This window comes from Echinops telfairi, unplaced genomic scaffold (genome assembly GCF_000313985.2).
Source record: "Echinops telfairi isolate 266 unplaced genomic scaffold, ASM31398v2 ScPeMD7_7475;HRSCAF=8513, whole genome shotgun sequence".
In the NCBI taxonomy this organism is placed as follows: Eukaryota; Metazoa; Chordata; class Mammalia; order Afrosoricida; family Tenrecidae; genus Echinops; species Echinops telfairi.
Window position 1 is genome coordinate 9,270,664 of NW_022111379.1, and position 18,667 is coordinate 9,289,330.

Genomic DNA, 18,667 nt, shown 5'->3' on the forward strand with positions numbered 1-18,667 from the left:
CAGGATGACCTGGGGGAGCCCCTCCAGACACAACCAGCAGGACCCCCACTTCCCCCCTGCGAGGTCCGCATCATCATTGCACAGCGATCGGCCAGTTTTGAGTGACCACAGCCGGGCTCAAGTCCCGGCTCAAGCACCTGAAGAGCTGTGTCTCTATTCACCGAACCGAACACGGCACAGGAGGCAGCAGCCCAGAGAGGTGGCGACTCGTCCTGAGTCACACAGCACCTGAGGAACTGAGCCGGACACCACTCCGGAGCCACTTGACGCCCAGGTCCACTTCCCGCCCGGCCTGCGGGGCAGGGGTCTCCACACTTACCCCTCTGGCCCGGGGGCCTCGCCTCCTGGGGGCTCGTCGATGTACCAGCTGCCATAGGAATAATCCTCGGTGACCCCGGGGGTCTGGTTTCCTACTGTCTGCGACGAAGACATTCTCTCAGACCTGTGCCTTTGACCCCAGACAAAAGAAAAGAAAAAGGAAAGAAAAAAAAACAAGCCACTACAGATGTGAAAAGAGGCTTAAAAAAAAAACCCGCCACTGAAACAAAGAAACGTTTCTCTGAACCCTAAAGGTTACTTTCTTGCATTTCACTGTCTGGGAAAAGCCTGTCCCAGAGTGAGGGCCTGGGCAGGCAAGCATTGGAGGAGGGGACAGACCTCGTGTCCCCTCCCGTTCCGTCCTGCCCAGTCCTGTGGCTCTGGGGGGGTCTGTCCGGAGCCTTGGTCAGTGGGACAGGTCTCCACCTGCCCACCAAGACCCCTACTCCTGCCTGTGGCCAAGCCCACCCTGCCAGGCTCCTCTGAGGCACATTCCCCAGGGAGGCAAGAGAGAAGAAAGAGCAGAGATGAAAGGGTGGGCGGGCTGCGGGCTGGGCTCTGCAAGGTCCGGCCAGGGCCTCCCAGCTGGCCGCCCCCGCTCTCTCCTTTCACCCTCAAAGTCCGATCCGAGGTCCCTTTGTTTGGGCTCCTTCCAGAATGTCACCCCTCAGACTCACCCTGCTCTTCTCTGCCCAATGTGGCCCTCAATGATAGCATCACCCCACAGTTACTAGCCAAGTCCCCCTCCTGGAAGGGGACCCCGGCACCCCGGGTGCCCCAGCTGCAGGGGGGTGTGGCGACAGGGCCTCCCTTCCCCCACACCTGACTGCACCGCATACCTGCCCTAGCGCCTGACCGGAAGGGAGCTTCTGCACCTGCCCACCACAGGGGCCGTGGCCCCAGGAGTGCCTGACTCCACCAGCTCAAGGAGCCGGCTGGGCTGGGCTGGGCTGGGCTGGGGGCGGAGGCAGGAGGGGGCCTGCTCATTCCTTCTGGGGTTTCCATAAAGGAGGCAGCACGTGGCTCACTGGGTAAAACCTTTTTGTTTCTCCAACTGGATTTCACAAGGAGATAACTCACCCCCACAAGGCGGAAATCAGTCCTTTAAACACAATCCAGACCCGCGGACAGGCAAGAAGGGCCCCCCCTCCCCCCGCCTGGCTCCAGGCTCCACGGGGTGGGGGTCAGGGCAAGGGAGGCAAAACCTAGTGGGGGGCTGTGAACACCTCCCCCACCCCCACCTCCAAAGCCCGCCCTCCCGCCCTCACTCCCTCCCTCCCTGGGAAACTAGACCTGGGGCCAACTCCCCTCCCAGTCTCTGGACCCCAGCCCAGAAGGAGGGGCAGGATGCACCCACAGGGAGACAGGGTGCAGGTCTCACGTTTTCATTCCCAGGGCCCCAGGCATTGGCACCCCATGGGGGCTGGACAGTGACTCTCCTCAGCCAAGACATCATTTCATTCTCTTAAAAAAAAATCCATCGATTTAACCTTTCAAGATAAATGTATGGAACATCTACACCAAGGAGTGTTGTGGACACAGGGACCTGAGAGTCTCCAGAGACCAGTCAGTAGCTAACTTCAAGAGCCCAAAGTGACAAAGGGACCGTATGGGGGGCCAGGGCACATGCCACGGGAGACCCTGCCTGGCCTGGGTCAATCAGAAGTCCTTCTGAGGGATGTCCCCTGGAGGCCCAGGGAGGCCCAGGCAGTGAGCGAGTGTGGGCTGGACAGGGAGTGAGGGAGCAGCATGGGTGAAATAGACTGAAGCCGTCAAGCCACCTCCATCCACATTCCTTAGCCAGTCCCACGAAGCCTTCCCAGATCCAGGCCTGATACATCCTCCCCCTTTCTTTCCCAACAGCCCCTCTTGGAGGAAGATGGGGGCGAGCCCCCCACCGCCAACGGATCACCTGACTCTGAACAATAGGTGATGGATGCCCTGCAGGGAGCCCACACTGACCTTCTGAGCCCAGTGATTCTGGATAAGTCCCACCCTGGCTGTGAGTCCCTTTCCCTGTGCCCTGCTCAGTGGGCCTGACATAGAGGGCCACATCTGGTTTGGCAAAGCCACGGGCCTGTCCCATAGAGCCGCTGCTCTGACTCCGGAGCCCACCAGTCAGGCTTGCCAGACTCTCCTGAACTCCAGCGCCAGAGCCCAGCATCCCCTTCACTGCCCAGTGGTCTCAACCCCTGAGCTTAGAGAGGGGCCGACTCCCACGGCCTTTGGCATCCCCCGTCATGGGCAGCACTCTCAGTTTGTGCCCAGCTACTCACCAAAGGTCTGAATCTGCTCGGCGTACTGCAGAAGAAAGACCTGGCGATCCATTCCACTAGGATTCAAAGCAAAACCAAAATACCACCCAACCCACTGCCATCAAATCAGTTCTGACTCATTATAGCAGTGGTTCTCAACCTTCCTAATGCCTCCACCTGTTGGGAGCCGGTGGCCATTAAGGCCTTAGCCTCAGCCACGGAGCCGAACTTGGCTGCTTCCTGGTTGTTAAGTTTCGTCTTTCATTTGCTAAACCTGTGGGGAACTGGTCCTGCCTAAATTCCTGCCCAACCCTACCTCCACGTTCCTAGCTACCTGCTCTGTATGTAGCACGGGCGGTTGTAAGAGTTGACCTTTTCACCCATTGGTTAATAATGCCGAGCGCTCATTGGACTACGATGGACTTTGCATTACGCCTGATGAACCTTAGTCTGCATGCAGGACGTCTTTGAGAACTAGCGAGCGTGCCCTTTTACCTGCAGCTGATTGGTTAACGTTCTTATGCTTCATTATAATGTATATGTTGGATTGGATGTTGTGTAGCACACCTTATTAAAATATGCACCTCCCAGTTCCCCTTTATATACCCCAAGCTTTGCCCAAATAAAGGAGCTTGATCAGCACTTTGACTTGCTCCACGTCTCTGTGTCTTTCTCCCATCCAGGTCTGCCTTTCCCTGCAGGGCCCTGCTCGTGCGTCCCGCAGGCCGGGACGCTACATCCACCCTTTAAAATAGTTCCTCATGTGGTAGTGACCCCCCCAATCATAACATTATTTTCGTTGCTACTTCATCACTGTTATTTTGCTACTGTTATGAATCAGGTGACCCCTGTGAAAGGGTCGTTCAGCCCCTAAAGGGGTCACGACTCACAGGTTGAGAACCACTGCCCTATAGGGTTGCTGAGATTGTGATGCTTAAAGGAACAGGCTGGCTCGTCTTTCTCCTGAGCAGCGGCTGGCTGGTGGTGGGTTTGAACTGACAACCTTGCAGTGAGCATACCAGTGTCTAACCACAGCTGCCACCCTGGCTCCTTCAAAGGAGGAGGAGAGTCCCAACCGGGCACTGAAAACTGCCTGGAGAAGTCAATGTCCGGGGGCCATAGCCAGGCCTGTGAAAGGGTCCCCACCAAGTCCAGGCACAGTGCCTTCTGCACCGCACCCCTCCCTAGGCCAACACTGCTCAGCCCAAGAGAGTCACCAGTGGATCTCATCCCTCCCAAGAGGAGCCTGGGAGCCCTAGTGGTGAGTGAGTTAGGCATCGGGCTGCCAATCACAAGGTCGGCGCTTCAAACCTACCAGCTCCTCCACAGGAGAAAGATGAGGCTGTCTGCTCCCATGCCTATTTAGTCTCAGTAACCCCGAGGAGACAGATTACTCTATCCGTTGGAATAGACTAGATCACTGTCTGGGTCTGAGCCCACCTCTGTCCCAGAAAGATAGGTCTTCCACCCCGGAGGTTCTTTGACTGTAGGCTCCCTTCCTTCTAAGGCCCCACTTCCTGGCCCAACATGGAGCCAGCACACTTGTCTGTCCCTGGCTGTAGTAAGACGCTCAAAACCCTGAAGAGTGGCTGCAGCCTGCCCAGGGCTGCCGGTTGCTGTCCACCAGCCCTCCCGGCCCCGTTTTCCCATCCGCTCTGGTGGGGCAGGGAGCAGGCTGGGGGGAAGGACCAAGAGTGTGGCCACATGGCTGAGACTGGCAGAGGTACCCCATCCATTGTGGAGACCATACAGCTTGGAGCTCCCAGCTGCAACATGGGAGAGTCAACACCGAGGTGTCAGGGAGGTCACCTCCAGACTGCAAGTGGGCCAGGAAGAGCGTTGGGCAGAGAAAGACTGTCATGGATTGAATTGTGTTTCCCCAGAGTAGGTGACAGCTTGACTGAGCTGTGATTCTCGGTGATTTGGCTGTGATGTCGTGATGTAATCATCCTCCACAATGTGATGCGATGTTTTGGCTGTGATGTCATGATGTAATCATCCTCCACAATGTGATGCGATCAGTCCATCAATTGTAAGGGGGTGGTGGTGGGAGGCAACACCCTTCTGAGAGTTTCCCTGGAGTGAGACCTGCATCACCTTTTATCTTACAGGAGATCAAAGAAGGGAGAAGTAGGGCCAAGAGTGGAGTCTGTCCTTTGGACTCCGGGTCCCTGCGCTGAGAAACTCCTAGACTCGTGGAAAGATGGATGACAAGGACCTTTCCCCAGAGCTGATACAGAGAGAAAATTTTTCTCCTGCAGCTAGTGCCCTGAATTCGAATATGTAGCCTCCTAACCAGCGAGAGAACAAATGTGTTTGTAAACCCTCCCACTTGCGGTGTTTCTGTTAAAGCAGCATGAGAAAGCCGAGGACATGAAGCTACCCCAAAAACTGGCACAGCAGAGCGCAGGGCTACCCTGTGGGCTTTGGCTTTGCAGGGGCACTCACAACCAGAAGAGTGGGCAACCTGCACCTGCCTCAGGGGAAGGAGAGGCCAGAGAGGGAGGGTGCTCAGGAGAGGGAACTGTGGATGCTCAGGGAAGAGAGGATGGGGGAGAGGGGTTGGGATCAGGAAAAGGCTTCAGCCATCTTGGAGGCTTTGTAGAGGAAGGAGCCGGGAGCAGCCCATGCGGGCATCTGCAGAGAAGGATAAGCCCACATTGAGGAGACTAGTGCTCAGGAGTCCAGGCCAGCAGAGTCAGATGGACACAGGTGGAGGGGGGCTGAACCTTGTTTGCTAAGGGAGTGGTCCTCAGAAGTCTCCAGGCCAGCCAGAGGGGTTGCACAACTTTGGGGATGCCGTGTACTTGTACAGATGGTGTAAGCTTTGTTATGCTCAATTTTGTCACAATGAAAAAGAATAATAAGAATTTTTGTTTTTTTAATTTTAAAGGCTTCCAGACTCAGGGCCGACAGCAGCCATCTGCCATCTGGGCAGGGCACGAGCCATGTTGCCCCCCAGCTAGAGCTGGTCCATGAGGGCCTGGGGACAGGGCTTCCGTCCCCCCTCTGTTTTTGTTCAGGTTGATTAAACCCGAGGAATCCCCGTGTCCAGGAACAGAGGCCCTGGTGCGTGTCTGCCGGGGCGGCGCTGGTCAAAATCCTCAAAGGGAAAATGGCTAAGCCTGGAGGGAGCCAAGAGTGAGTCCAATGGAATTAGGGGAAGCCAGAGGCACCCTGGAACCTCAGAAACACCCCAGAGGCCCCAAGGTTCCTCTGAGCACCCCAGAATCTCAGCAACATCCAAAAGACCCCTGGAGTCTCAACATCCCCCCTCAGGAACCCACAGAACACCAGCAACATCTCAGAACCTCTAAGAGAGTCCAGCAGCTGGGCTTCCCACCAGCCGAGCCAACACCGCAGAACAGCAAAATGGTCAAAATATGGCAAGAGCAGTTGTAGCAAGGCCACAGTGCCTCCTTGCTCCTCACCAGCTCAGCAACAACCCCCCCATACTTCTACAACACCCCAGGCCTCCGTAACACCCCATAACCTCAGTAGCACCTCCAATCCTTAGCAGTACAGCAGAAAACCCGCACCTAACGGGAACTTCCGAAGACCCTGCTGGGCTGGGGTGGGGGTTGGGGATGGCCAAAGTGCCTACAGCCTGGCCACCTCTGTGGGTCCTCAGGTAAGCAGCCAGGGCAGGTGGAACCCCTGCAGGCTTAGGACCTCAGGGTGCCCATCCAGGGTCTCCTGGCCTCCCCGGTGCCTAACATCGGCCATAGATGGAGCTTGACCTCTGGGAAGCAATGGTTTGGGTTCCTACTTTCCGGGGTCGAGCATAGCCAATGCTCTAACTGGTCCCCAGCCCTGGTCCTGGCATGCAGAGAGAGGGTGCAGACCATCGGCTGACTCAGCGACACACACACACACCCTTCCTGGCATTCACATGCCCCCTTCACCAGGGGTCTCAACACTGCATGAGGGATGGAGGGATGGTGACACGTGGGGACAACTGGTGAGGAGATGGAGGTTGGACAGCCGATCCAGGGGAGCAAGGAAATCTTCCCTTCCCAGAGGGAGACATGGAAACTGACTCAGAGGAGGGCAGGTAGGAGCGGGAGCTTAGGACAAAGGTGGCTTTCTTACGTTCACCTAGGAATGAGTCCTCCATCAAGGAAGGCAATCAAGAAGAGGCTGGTGGTACCGAGATGCTGCAGTGGGTTTCCTGACTGCAGAGTACTGCCCAATGGTTCTGAAGCTTCCCTCGGCCGTCAGAGCCCTGGCTTTTCCCTGACCAGCTTCAGGCTGCCCTCCCTGCTCATCAAAGACCCTCCCTAACCCAGGCAGATGCCCCAAGTCCTCTCTCCTTGCAGGCTGCACGCAAGGCCCACCAGCCATCTCTTGCCCATGAGCAGTCAGGCCCTGCTCAGTCATGGAGCTTCTTCTAGCGCCCCCCACCCCAATCCCCTGGTGGGCCTTGAACGCAGCCATCAACCCAAGTCCTCAAAATGTTTCGTCCTTCGGCCCCTCCCTGTCCCACTCCTGCCTCGGGGCTGCTCCTCACGCTCTCCCCACGGTGTGTCTGCCCCGCTCCCCTCCTACCAGGCCTTCCACTGTTGCCTCAGCCTCCCCTCCGCCAAGTGGCTCTCCTGACCTGTCCCTCCTGGGTCTCTTCCCTTCCTTTCCTGATCACCCTGGGGAGGCCTGCAGGGAGGTAGAATGGTCCCAGCCACTCGGGCCACCTCCTTGGAGTCCTGGACCCGGCTCTGGTGGGCACCGGGAAGGAGGAGGGTGGTAGGCTGGGTCCTCAGCAGCACCTGCTTTAAAAGGTGTCTGAACTCCTCCAGGAAAGCAGTTCCCACCTTCCCACCAGGGTCGGCCCTGCCCCTCCTCCCACCCCTAGCCCTCTGTGCCAGTAGTCCCAGGGTCAGAGGAGCCCACCCCACCCCCACCTCCCCATCTCCAACAATGACAACCCACAACCAGCCTGGGGCCCCATGCTCCACACAGGTGGCTTGTCTCCCACACTGGAGCCTCTCCACCCCCAAGCCATTTGCCCGAAATGTGATCCCCTTGGCTCTCCATGTCACCTCTGTGCAGGCTCTGATGGCTGAGTTTCTCCAGCTGTGGCCAGGGTCCGGCTCAGGAGCCCCACTGCCAACCCTCATTTGTCACCATCCATCACTCCCAGGGGGAGCATTGCAGGCAATTTTCACCAAGCTGGAGGGGATACACCCACTGGGACAGCAGACAGGGCCCATCAGGCCAGCCCAGCTGCAGCCCTGCTAGGTGGGAGGAGACTGGGTATTTGTCACACTTTCATGGCACTTTGAGAAGCCAATTCCAGCTGGGACCCAAATGTTCCCTCTGGGAACATTCTCTGCCACCCCTCCTCACAGCTTGACTTCTCCCCGGAGCAGGTCAAGGTTCCGGAGCTCAGCCACTCCTTCCGGGACAGCCAGACCTGGTCTTCCATCCCTGAGCCCAAGGCGGGGTCCCAGACCCCCCAGGATCTCCCCTCCCCTTCCTACTGGGTGTGTGCACCTGAGAGGGGAGCGAATGAGACCAAGGAAAGCGCCCCGAAGACACTGTGGCGGGTATGGGGGCCAGTGGGGAGAAGAAAACCCAAAACACCAGACTTACTTTCATTGAGTTGGTGCCAACTCCCGGGGAGCCGGTAGCACCGGGAGAACCGTCCCTGTGGGTTCTGAGACTGTGACCCCATGGGAACAGAAAGGCCCGTCTTTCTCCCCAGGAGCGGCTGCTGACTCCCAGCTGACGGCCTGGAGCCTAGCAGCCCGGACATTGTAACCCCTGCGTTACCAGGGCTCTTTTGTGGGGGAAGGAAGAGAACCCAACATTCTCAGGAGAGGGAGGCTGGTAGGGGGCTGCTTCCTCCTTCAAAGAGAAAGGGGGTACAGCCAGGGGAAAGGTGGCAACCAGGATGTGTGCTGGTAAAGAGCCTGGAGAAGGGTCATGGGGGAGGCCAGGGCCTGGACTGTACCTGCCCACGCAGAAGGGGAGGGAGAGGGACTGCCAGCTTCCCCACCAAGAAGGGCTGTCCAGGGAGAAAGGGTCCAACCCAGATCAGAAAGAAAGAAATGCCTCTTGTCCATAGGAACCCCCCTTCAAGGGATTCCTATGTCTACAGGGCTCCGAGAAGATGCCCAGGAGGTCTGTGGTAGCAGCAAGCCTGATGTCCATGGATCCAGCGCTGCCAGCAAGCCGATTCCAACTCCGTGACCCTACAGGACAGGGTAGCACTGCCCTGTGGGTTCCCAAGACTGTAACTCTTCCGGGGAGCAGACAGCCTCATCGTTCTCCCTCAGAGCAGTTGATGGTTTTGAAGTGCTGACTTTGAGATTAGCAGCCAGCTGCCTAACGCGTGACTTACCAAGGCTCCCATCCATATAATCCAGTGATGATTCCCAAGAAAGCGAACGCTGTGCACTGTGAGCCTGTGTGATGCGCCTTTGACGCCTACTCTAGTGTAAATATGTCAAGAGCAAAAGGTAGACTCACAGCGGGATTTTCACAGCAGGCAGACTCCAGGAAGTGATGGGTTTGCCTGGACGGAGGTTTGTTTTTGTTTGAAATGCCTATTGAGAAAAAAACAACTTGTATGTATAAAAAAATGTTCTAACAACAAAAGGGAGCAGGAAGAGCCCTGCTGTGGGCAAGGAGCTAGGAAGGCAGCAGCCTCTGGGCTGTGTGGGGTGGATTCCGTCTCCGATTCTTTGTTGCACATTTCCCAGCCTCTTTCGGTGCAGCCACAAGACGGAAGTGTTAAATAGACCTCTTGGGTGTTTCTTAAAGAAAGAGGTTGTGCGCTGAAGACAAATCGGGTGAATAAGCAAATGTGGTGAAGAAAGCAGATGGTGCCCGGCTATCAAAAGATATAGCGTCTGGGGTCTTAAAAGCTTGATATGGAACAACATATCAACCTGTGTGATCATGAGGTGTCGAACAGATCACTGAAGACAAAGGGGTGCATAAGCAAATGTGGCGAAGAAAGCTGAAGGTGCCCGGCTATCAAAAAGTATAGCATCTGGGGTCTTAAAGGCTTGAAGGTAATCAAGCGGCCATCAAGCTCAGAAGCAACAAAGCCCCCATGGAAGAAGCACACCAGCCTATGCAATCACGAGGTGTCGAAGGGATCAGGTATAAGGCATCATCAGAACAAAAAATCTTACCATAGTGAATGATGGGGGGAGTGCGGAGTGGAGATCCAAAGCCCATTAGTAGGCCACTGGAGATCCCCTTGCAGAGGGGTCTCAGGGAGGAGACGAGCCAGTCAGGGTGCGATGTAACAACGATGAGAAATACAACTTTCCTCTAGTTCCTAAATGCTTCCTCCCCGCTCCCACTACCATGACTCGAATTCTACCTTGCAAGTTTGGCTAGACCAGAGGATGTACACTGGTACAGATAGGAACTGAAAATACAGGGAATCCAGGGTGGATGAGCCCTACAGGACCAGTGGTGTGAGTGGCGAAACAGGGAGGGTAAAGGGAGAATGGCTAGGAAAGAGGGAACTGATTATAAGGAACTATATGTGACCTCCTCCCTGGGGGACAGACAACCGAAAAGTGGGTGAAGGGAGACGTCGGACAGGGCAAGATATGACAAAATACCCATTTATAAACTATCAAGGGCTCATGAGGGAGGGGGGAGCGGGGAGGGAGGGGAAAAATGAGGACCTAATGTCGGGGGTTTAAGTGGAGAGAAAATGTTTTGAGAATGATGTACAAATGCGCTTTACACAATTGATGTGTGTATGGATTGCGATAACAGTTGTATGAGCCCCTAATAACATGTTTAAAAAAAAAAAAAAGAAAGAGGTTGTGGTGAAGGGAAATCTCTTCTAATGGTTCCTCTAGCCTTGGCTCTGCAACGCCCACCAAAGGAGTGGGTGGGGCTATGCAAATAGGGTGTATGAAACACGAACGGAGGGGATTGGTCAGTTTGAGTAGCCACTCCCCTGGCTAGAAGAGAACCATCTCAGAAGCAGGAACAGAGAAAATTCCCAGGACCATCGAGGAAGGAGAGCCTCCAGTGGAGCATGTTCAAAATCCCTGCTCCAAGTGGCAGAGGTCAGCACCAGGAGCCCAGGCACAGAGACCAGAGGACAGAGCAAAGGGACCATGGCAAGCTTCCTGGCCCACAGAGGCAGACGTCAAGGGAGCACGTGGTTGGGAGGCTGAGGACCAGAGTGCCACGTGGCTGCTGGCTGAGGAGTGGTGCTGCTGGGGACCCGTGTCTGTATTATCCTTGCTGCTGCCTGACTTTGAACTGTGGTCACCCTTGCCTGTTTTGTCTGTATGTCCTGCATGGCCACTGCAGCAAACGATGGACTCTGGTGGAAGCAGAGAGTGCCACAGGAAGGACGGCTGACATCAGAACAGTAAAGAAAGATGGAGCGTGGAGGCCTGTCTGACCTCTGCCTGGGGCAGACCTGGAGCTGGCACCTTTGGGTAGGAGGTCAAAAGCGACCTCCCAGCCATTGCCTCGGAGCTATGGGCTTCTCTACCTGTCCTCCTTCCAGCTGGCTGGCGTGCATTTGTGATGGCTGGGTCTCAGGCACCCATCGCACGCCATGAGGTCATGTGCTCAGATAGGAGGGAGCAGCGCGTGTCCTGCAAGGATAGACTCCAGCCGAGAGCAGATCCCAGGCCCAGAGAAGACCTCACAGACTCCCGCTCTCCCGCTCCTCTCCCTCACATTCAGGGGAGGCTGATGTCCAGCGGCAAGCTGGAGCCTATGGCTGAGCCAGGATTGTTTGGTTAGAGACTCCCTCCACAGCTTAGTGTGCCCCCCCCACCCCCCAAATCTCTTCTCAGAGCTAGTACTCTGTTCACCTGTGATTGGGGGCCCAGTCCTCGAGTCAGGGGATGCTCGCAAAGTGGGTTTTGCCAAATGGCTAGACCTAGGACACATCCCATGGTCTCCTTTCTGGTGAGAACCCAGCAGAACTTCTGTCCACTGGTGCCCGTGGTGGTTTGTCTGTTTGACTTCTCTATCTCTTTTTGTCTACAGACCTACCTGCTCCTAGCCATCACACGGAGTCTCTATCTTTTACCGGTCTATGGTTCAGCCTCTGTCTGTGTGATTCAATCTGCCCACCTTCCATTTTCCTGTCTCTCCTAACTCTGTCACCACCTATCTCTTTTGATCTCTGGTCTATCACATCTTTTCCTTTCTGTTTTTCTCTCCTGCTGTTAGATTTCTCTATCTATCTATCTATCTATCTATCTATCTATCTATCTATCTATCTATCTATATAAATTAGACTGTAAAGTTTACATCTCTCCTCCTAAGGTTTTACAAAACACATTTTCCTAGCCTGTCCCTGTCCACTGAAATCCCAGTCTCCGGTCCATCCGGCCCTGGGCACTGCCCCTTCTAGCTCCCACCCTCTCTCCTCCATTACCTGCTCTGCTTGGTCTGTCTGTCACCTGTTGCTGGAAGAGGACGGTGTTTGTTAAAGAACCCCTAGAGTTCCCAGACCTGGACAGGACACTGTCTCAGGGGTTTGAGTCCTCAGAGCCCAGCTGAGCCACCTGCTGACTGGACACACAGAAGACAAAGGTCAGTGCAGCGACGCTGCCAGGAAGGCTAGTTCCCTCTCCCTTCTGCCGCCCCAGGGGCTCTATCTCCCAAGGCAAGCCTGGGGGCCGGGCTGTGGGACAAGCTGGCCTCTGCCTGCTGCTGCAAGAGGGCTTCAGGGATGACTCTCGACTCCCCCTGAGTAAGAGGCCAAGAGAAGAGCCGCATGGGACTGGCAGTGGTGGAGAGCAGAGGTAATAGCTGCTCACACTTTTCAAGGTAGCCCCACCCCAGCCCTAACCGCAACCATCAGTGGAGTCAAGAGAGGCCTTCAAATGCTGCCCTAGGTGAGTGACCCTGCCTGGTCTGGGCCTCAGTTTTCCCATCTGTGTATTGGAGAGAGGCAGGGTCCTGTGCTTCCACTTTGCCTGTCTCAGGCCCCTTGCACTTCAAGGGAACCTGAGATGGTTCCACTGGTGGGGGGGAGGGGGGGAGCAGGGGGCGGATGCTGAAGGGAGGCAGCAGGGGGGGCAGTGATGCGGTGACACTGACCTGAGAATCAGGAAGCTTGGGGTCCAGTTCCACCCCTCATCTCAGAGCCTTCCTGTCCCCATGGGGACAGGGGATACACAGATGGCCACGCCTGTAGGATTCAGCTCTGAGCACAGGCCTGGGGCCTGGATCTTTAGGGACAGGTCTAAGGGGCCTCGGGAGCTGTGGGGGTGGGGGCGTCAGCTGGTGGAGACTGAAAGAAGCCATTGTAGGAGCAGCAAGGGGGCCCTGTGGGGTGGGCTAATTACAGGCGAGGGCTCTTCCAGACAAAACCAGAGGTCTCTGAGTGGCTATTCTTCAGGAGAAGAAAGAACACTTGGGGCTTCATTAGGCTTTTCATGCTGAGCCGAGGAAAGGGCCTTGGCAGCCCCCTGCTCCCCCAGCCTTACCTCCCACCCCTTCCGGGCTCCTTCCGGACTTGCAAGGCCACTGCCACCCAGGGAAAAGCCCTCCTGGGACTGACACCTCTGGAAAGCCAAGTTGGGGAGGCTGCTAGGAGCAGAGCGAATTCTGGGACAGGAGTAGGGACTAGGCCCACTGTGCTGCCCTGGGTTCACTGTCCGCATCTGTGAAATGGGAATGGCTCTCAGCAAGAATCCATGGAGGTTCTGGATTTGCTCAGTAGAACTGAAGCCTCGTCCTCCTGCTGTGTCGGCCCCTCCCATACTGCTGCCCCTGTGCCCCGGGCACCTGCCTTGCCTACCAAGGACAGGAGGCAACTCTGAATCCAAGCTTGGGTGCGAGGCCCCAGTGGTCTTCGCTTCTCACAGAATCCAGATGGACTAGGCAGGAAAGCCTGGGCTTCCAGGTTGTTCTCTGCACAAGCAGACGCGGAGTCAGGTTTACACCCTCAGTTGTTTCTTCCCTCTTCTTTGCCGACACCATAATTCAGACGCACCAGTTCTCCTACCCACCTGACTCACTGTCCAGTTTTCGCATGCTTAGTATGCCCACCCCCAAGCCCATCCAGCTCTTACCACAGCCCTGTGCCAGGCCCCTGGCAGCCTCTGGCCCAGGTGAGGGGGACTACTCTTTGCCCATGCTGTACGAAATTTCCCAAGATGACTAAGTTCAACAACCAGGCAGTTTGTGTGCCAAGCCTCATAACCAGCCCAGGTAGAACCTAGTAGAGCAAGTAACCATAAACCTCACATGTATAGGAACCGAGCGCCAACGGTGCTTAATGCCACTTAATGCCAATATTTTCTGGCTGCCTTAGTGAAAACAGTGTTTGAAACCCAAAGCAGGATCAGGTGTAATCTAGCATCAGACATGGCCCTGTAAGACAGGTGCTTGAAGGAGGGCACATGCTGGGGTTGGGAGCCTAAGACTCCCTTTCCAAAGGAGATGACTTTTGACGTGAAACTTTTATCCATCCACCCATTTGTGCACCCACTCACCCACTCACTCACTCATTTACTCAGCCACTAACCCACCTGCCCACTCATTCCCTCATCAACTCATCCATCCATCCCTCCAAGCTCGGGAGAAGCAGTCCTTACTCTCCAGGTCCCTGCCCACCCTGGCTTTCCCAGAGCAGGGGGCCACGTGGGCAGGACTTTCCAGACTGCAGCTCTGAATGAGTCGGGGAGGAGGACTGCTGTGGGGAGAGGGGTTGGTGAGACGGCTGAGTCTGCGGCAGCTCTAATTTCTGTCATTTAAAGCCATCATCTCCCTGCCATGCTCCCTCTTAAAGTGTCAGATGTCTGCTTCTACCAAGACAAGAAAATGGCTTTCAAGGGAGAGGAAAATCACTTCCCTCCTGGGGAGCCAGCAATCACAGCCCTGACAATGGGGCCAGGAAGCCCCAGGGAACAGACAATGGAGGGGGTCCTTTAGAGAATAAAGGGGCTGTGTCTTGCAGCTCAAGCCATGGCCCAGTGGTTTAGCCTGAAGAACTTAGAGGGTGTCTTTCTGGGGCTGCCACTTGGAGGCTCAGAGACCCAGCAGGAGGAGTTACAGCAAGACCAGACTCTCAGTGAGGGGTGGGGCCTGGGGGCTAGCTCCTTGGAAAGTGGATGTGGCCGAGAACCACAGGGACCCTCAAAGCCACCCTCCCCTACCTGTCTTTGTTTGTGGATAGAGAACATGAAGCACTTGGAGGGAAGGACTGAACCCCAATTCTCTTTGGTTCTCAACTAAAGTAGCGGAGAAAGGAGCTGAAAGGACAGTTTGTTAGCAGAGACAGCCAGCAGAAAGAAAGCATGGGGAGAGATGTGCGTTCTTTAAAAAAACAAAACAAAACTGTTTTAGCGGGACATAATTTACATATCACACAACTCAACAGTTCAATCATATCAAGAAGAGGTGTACAATCATTACCACCATCAATTTTACATCATTTTCTTTTTTTTCTATTTTTTTCTTTTCTTTTTTTTAACCAATGGGCAAAAAATTTTATTCAGAATAAGGATGTAACTATGATTTCAAAGTATTTATTCACAAAGTATTTATTCAAAGGATGTTACTATGATTTCAAAGTATTTCTCATTAGCTACAAAGTTGCGGAGGAAACTTCCACAATAGAGAAATCAGACTGCATCATAACAGTGACCAAAGTCAACATTAAAAATAATGGAAGAAAGGGACATCGTTTGGCACCGGAGGTGAGACCCTCAGCAAACATCACTTGTTGAGTATTTTTGCCAAAATCATGAGGTAACACCTGAACACAAAATCGAAGAAGTTCTACAAAATATTGAAGGATTGTCCAAAACAATATTACATTTTCTTCTTTCGTGCACTCCCTATGATTAGCTCCCCATTTCCCCTCCAACCTCCCCTGCCATGCCCCAAGAAACCATCCGCCCAGTGACTGTCTCCAAAGAAAAGTCCCTTCTGGAGGAGCAGGCTAGCTTCAATGCCAGGTCAAGAATGGATGCTTTCCAGGGCTCCCGGCAACATCAGTGTTGAAGGCTGCCTCCCTCTGGGAAGCCCCCCTCAGCACGCATCCTGGGCCTTCTGCACTCTTTCCACAAGCATATTCCATTGAGAGCTTCCTTGCAGGCTCACAAGCTGCTCTCCAATTTAGGCAACGTGTTTCATTTCTTTTGCCAGAACCGAAGCTGGTACTGGGTGTATGGCAGAAAGGGAGGAGGAGGAGGAGGAGGAATGTGATGATCAAGAGTGACTATGGAGCCTGAGGCAATGCTCAGTCTGGGCCAATGTCTGGATTTAATCTGTGACCAAGGTCAGGGCTTAGTCTGCACCGAGAGTTGGGACTTGTCCCAGCGGAGGATCATCACCAGGTTATCACAGTGAGGAAGGCACGTTTTATCCATTGTATGCAGCACAAAGAAAAGGAAAACGCACAGACACGCCACCACAAGGTCAGCAGTTGGAAACCACCGGCCGTCCTGCAGGTGAAAGATGAGGCTTTCTACTCCGGTGAAGAGTTAGAGTCTTGAAACCCTCAGAGGCCATTCTACCCTCTCCTTTGGGGTCACTAGGAGTCAGAATCAATTCCATGGCCGTGGCTTGTGTTTGTTTTTTGAGCCCAGGATCTCAGAACAACAGCAGATGTTAGACTCGGCAGCAGGTTCATTCCTTCCACAGCCACAACAGTCGGGAGGGGGTTCGTTAATCCAACAGGTAAGAATGGGAAAGGATGAATCCTCCTTTTAGCTCTGAAGAGGACACCCCTGGGCTAAGCTCCCTCGTCCTTCACATGCCCTCTAACGGACCTATCCACACTTCTCTTAGACAAACTGCCTCTTCTCCCTGCCCTTCCCAAATGTACCGGGGAAGTTGATCATGGCTACTGCTTCTCTATGTTTCTCCAGAATTCGTCCGGTCACCTTGGCAGCTCAGTGGACAGAAGTGTGTATGTAAAGTACTCAAGATGGTATTTGGACTGCTTCAAAGTGAGGGTGAAGTGAGGGCTCTGACAGTAGGCTGTAGCCTTTCATAGACATTTCCAGGCGCGCGCGCACACACAGCCTGGGACCACAGTCAGGGCTCAGTGTGTGACCAGGAATCAGGTTTCAGTGTATGACCAGTGTCAGGGCTCAATGCAAACTCTAGTAGCAGACACTGCTTTTCAGTCATAGCCCAAAGATGACATAGCTCTCAATGGCCGGACCACTGCTGGTCACAGCATTCCCCGAATCCTGGAGATTCAGATGCCAATGCCTGATGCATTGCATTGGGTAAATCTGCTGCACAAGATCTCTTCATGTGTTGAAAAGTACCCTGAGGACTAGTACCCCTGACCCAGGCCAAGGAGTTTGCCATTGCCTCCTACTGGGGTGAAAGTTGGACACTGAAAATAAATAAAATTTTAAAACAGAAAGTTGGACACTGAATAAAGAAGACAGCCGGAGAACCCATGCATTTGGATCCTGGTGCCGGTGAAGAGTTACCGACAGTGCCAAGTGTTGCCAAAAGAACAAATCAGTCTGCCTTGGACCAAGTACTGCCAGAATGCTCCTTAGAAGCAAGGGCAGGGAGACTTCAGCTTTGGACATGTTACCAGCAACAGCCAGTCCCTGGAGAAGGCCGTGATGCTTGGTGGAGGGACACACAAAGAGGAAGACCCTCTTGACAAGATGGAGTCCCACAGGGCTGCAACAATGGGCCCAGCCAAAAGAACTGTGCAGACCACAGAGGAGCAGGCAGTGTTTTGGCCTGTTTACGTGGGGTTTGCTCTGAACCAGAAACGACTAGATGGCATTAAACAGCAGCAGCAGCATGACTGTGGCTGTGCCCCCGGGCCTCCCCTTCTCCAGTGTGTGTGTGTGTGTGTGTGTGAAGTATAAGTAGGCCAGGGGTGGGGAGAGCCCAGCCCACCCCCTACAATAATTCCAGCATGTACAGTCACAACAGACACTTCCTGAGCCCCAAGGGACTCAACCCCAAGTGGGTCTCGGAGGGCAAGGGCTACAAGGGAGCTTTGCCTTGTACAGGGCGGCTCTGGGCAGCTTCCTTTCTGGGCAGAAGACCACCAGACTTATCCCTCGCTCTGCCACTGCCGCCTGGCCGGTTGAGACCATATGGCTTACAGTCCTCGCAGGCCCCCAGCGCCTCCTTCCCCGGGGTGACCAGCAGTGAGCAGGCAAGGTTGAGGGATGCTTGCTGGGTAGAGTGGTTCCCTCCGGCTGAGGGTCACTCCCACAGACTGCAGCAAGGTCTTCAGGAGGGGCAGGCTGGAGTGGGGGTGGGGGGAGGGAAAGTGGGGGTCTTTCCTCTGCCTATTGTCTCAGGACAATGTCTCTGCTTAAAGGAGGGAAACTTCGGGCTGGAAATTCCCAGTGAAGAAATGTCTGGAACGATGACTGTTCGGATTCCTGCCCCCGAAGCTCTGGGAGCCATCCTGGGGTTCCGTCTCTGGAGGCTCCAGCGTCCTCCCACGCAGCTCAGCGCAGCAAGATTCGGGCGGGAGAGGGAGGGGGAGGGATGCGGCCCCGTCCCCACCCCTCCCCCCTCCCGCAGCGGTTACCTTTCCCCAAACAATCGCTGTTTTGTTTCACGGAAATGCTTCTGTTCCCCAGGAGCCTTTTAAAAGACTCTTTCAAGGGTCCCCGCCCCCCCTTCTTCTTTCTTCCATTTAAAACACCTTCTTTTTTTTTTGCCCTGGAGGGAAAAAAGGAAAAGAAAAAGCGAATCTGGCAATCACTGAATGCCGTGCACCTGGCTCGCCCTCGGCCTGTGGCTTCTGGTGGCGGCTTTGGCACCGATCGGCCGGGGGCGGGGGGCTTTTATAGAGGAGAAGCGGAGGGGAACGGGCCGGGGACTCGGCGCCCAAAGGCTCGCCTCCAGCCCCCTTGCTGTCCCCGGTGCCAAGCCGGTCTCTCTCCCTCCCTATGCCTCCGCGCCCTTCCCGCCCCGCCGCGCCCCGTTCCTAGTCCGGGTGCCGGCCAGCGCGCTGGGTCCTCGCCTTTGGGCGCTGCTGGTAAATAAATGCATTCTGCCTTTTATTGCTCGCGCGCACGCGGTTTCCCTGCCCCGGGAGCCCAACGCTTCCAGCAGGGGTGGCGTGCATGCGGATCTCATTAACTTTATTGCCCGTTTAATTTCCGGGGCAGCTCGGACCCTTTCGCTCCTGGCCCTCC

At 55.0% G+C, this 18,667-nt stretch overlaps 1 protein-coding gene across 1 annotated transcript in view; it reads right to left on the reverse strand.

The window, feature by feature from the left end:
- Positions 1-18,667, reverse strand: part of STRA6 (signaling receptor and transporter of retinol STRA6) — a 55,171-nt gene that overhangs the window by 20,874 nt on the left and 15,630 nt on the right. The window contains exon 3 of the mRNA XM_045285667.1: positions 320-442. Within this exon, the coding sequence (XP_045141602.1) occupies positions 320-442 (123 nt within the window). The remainder of the gene's footprint in view (positions 1-319; positions 443-18,667) is intronic.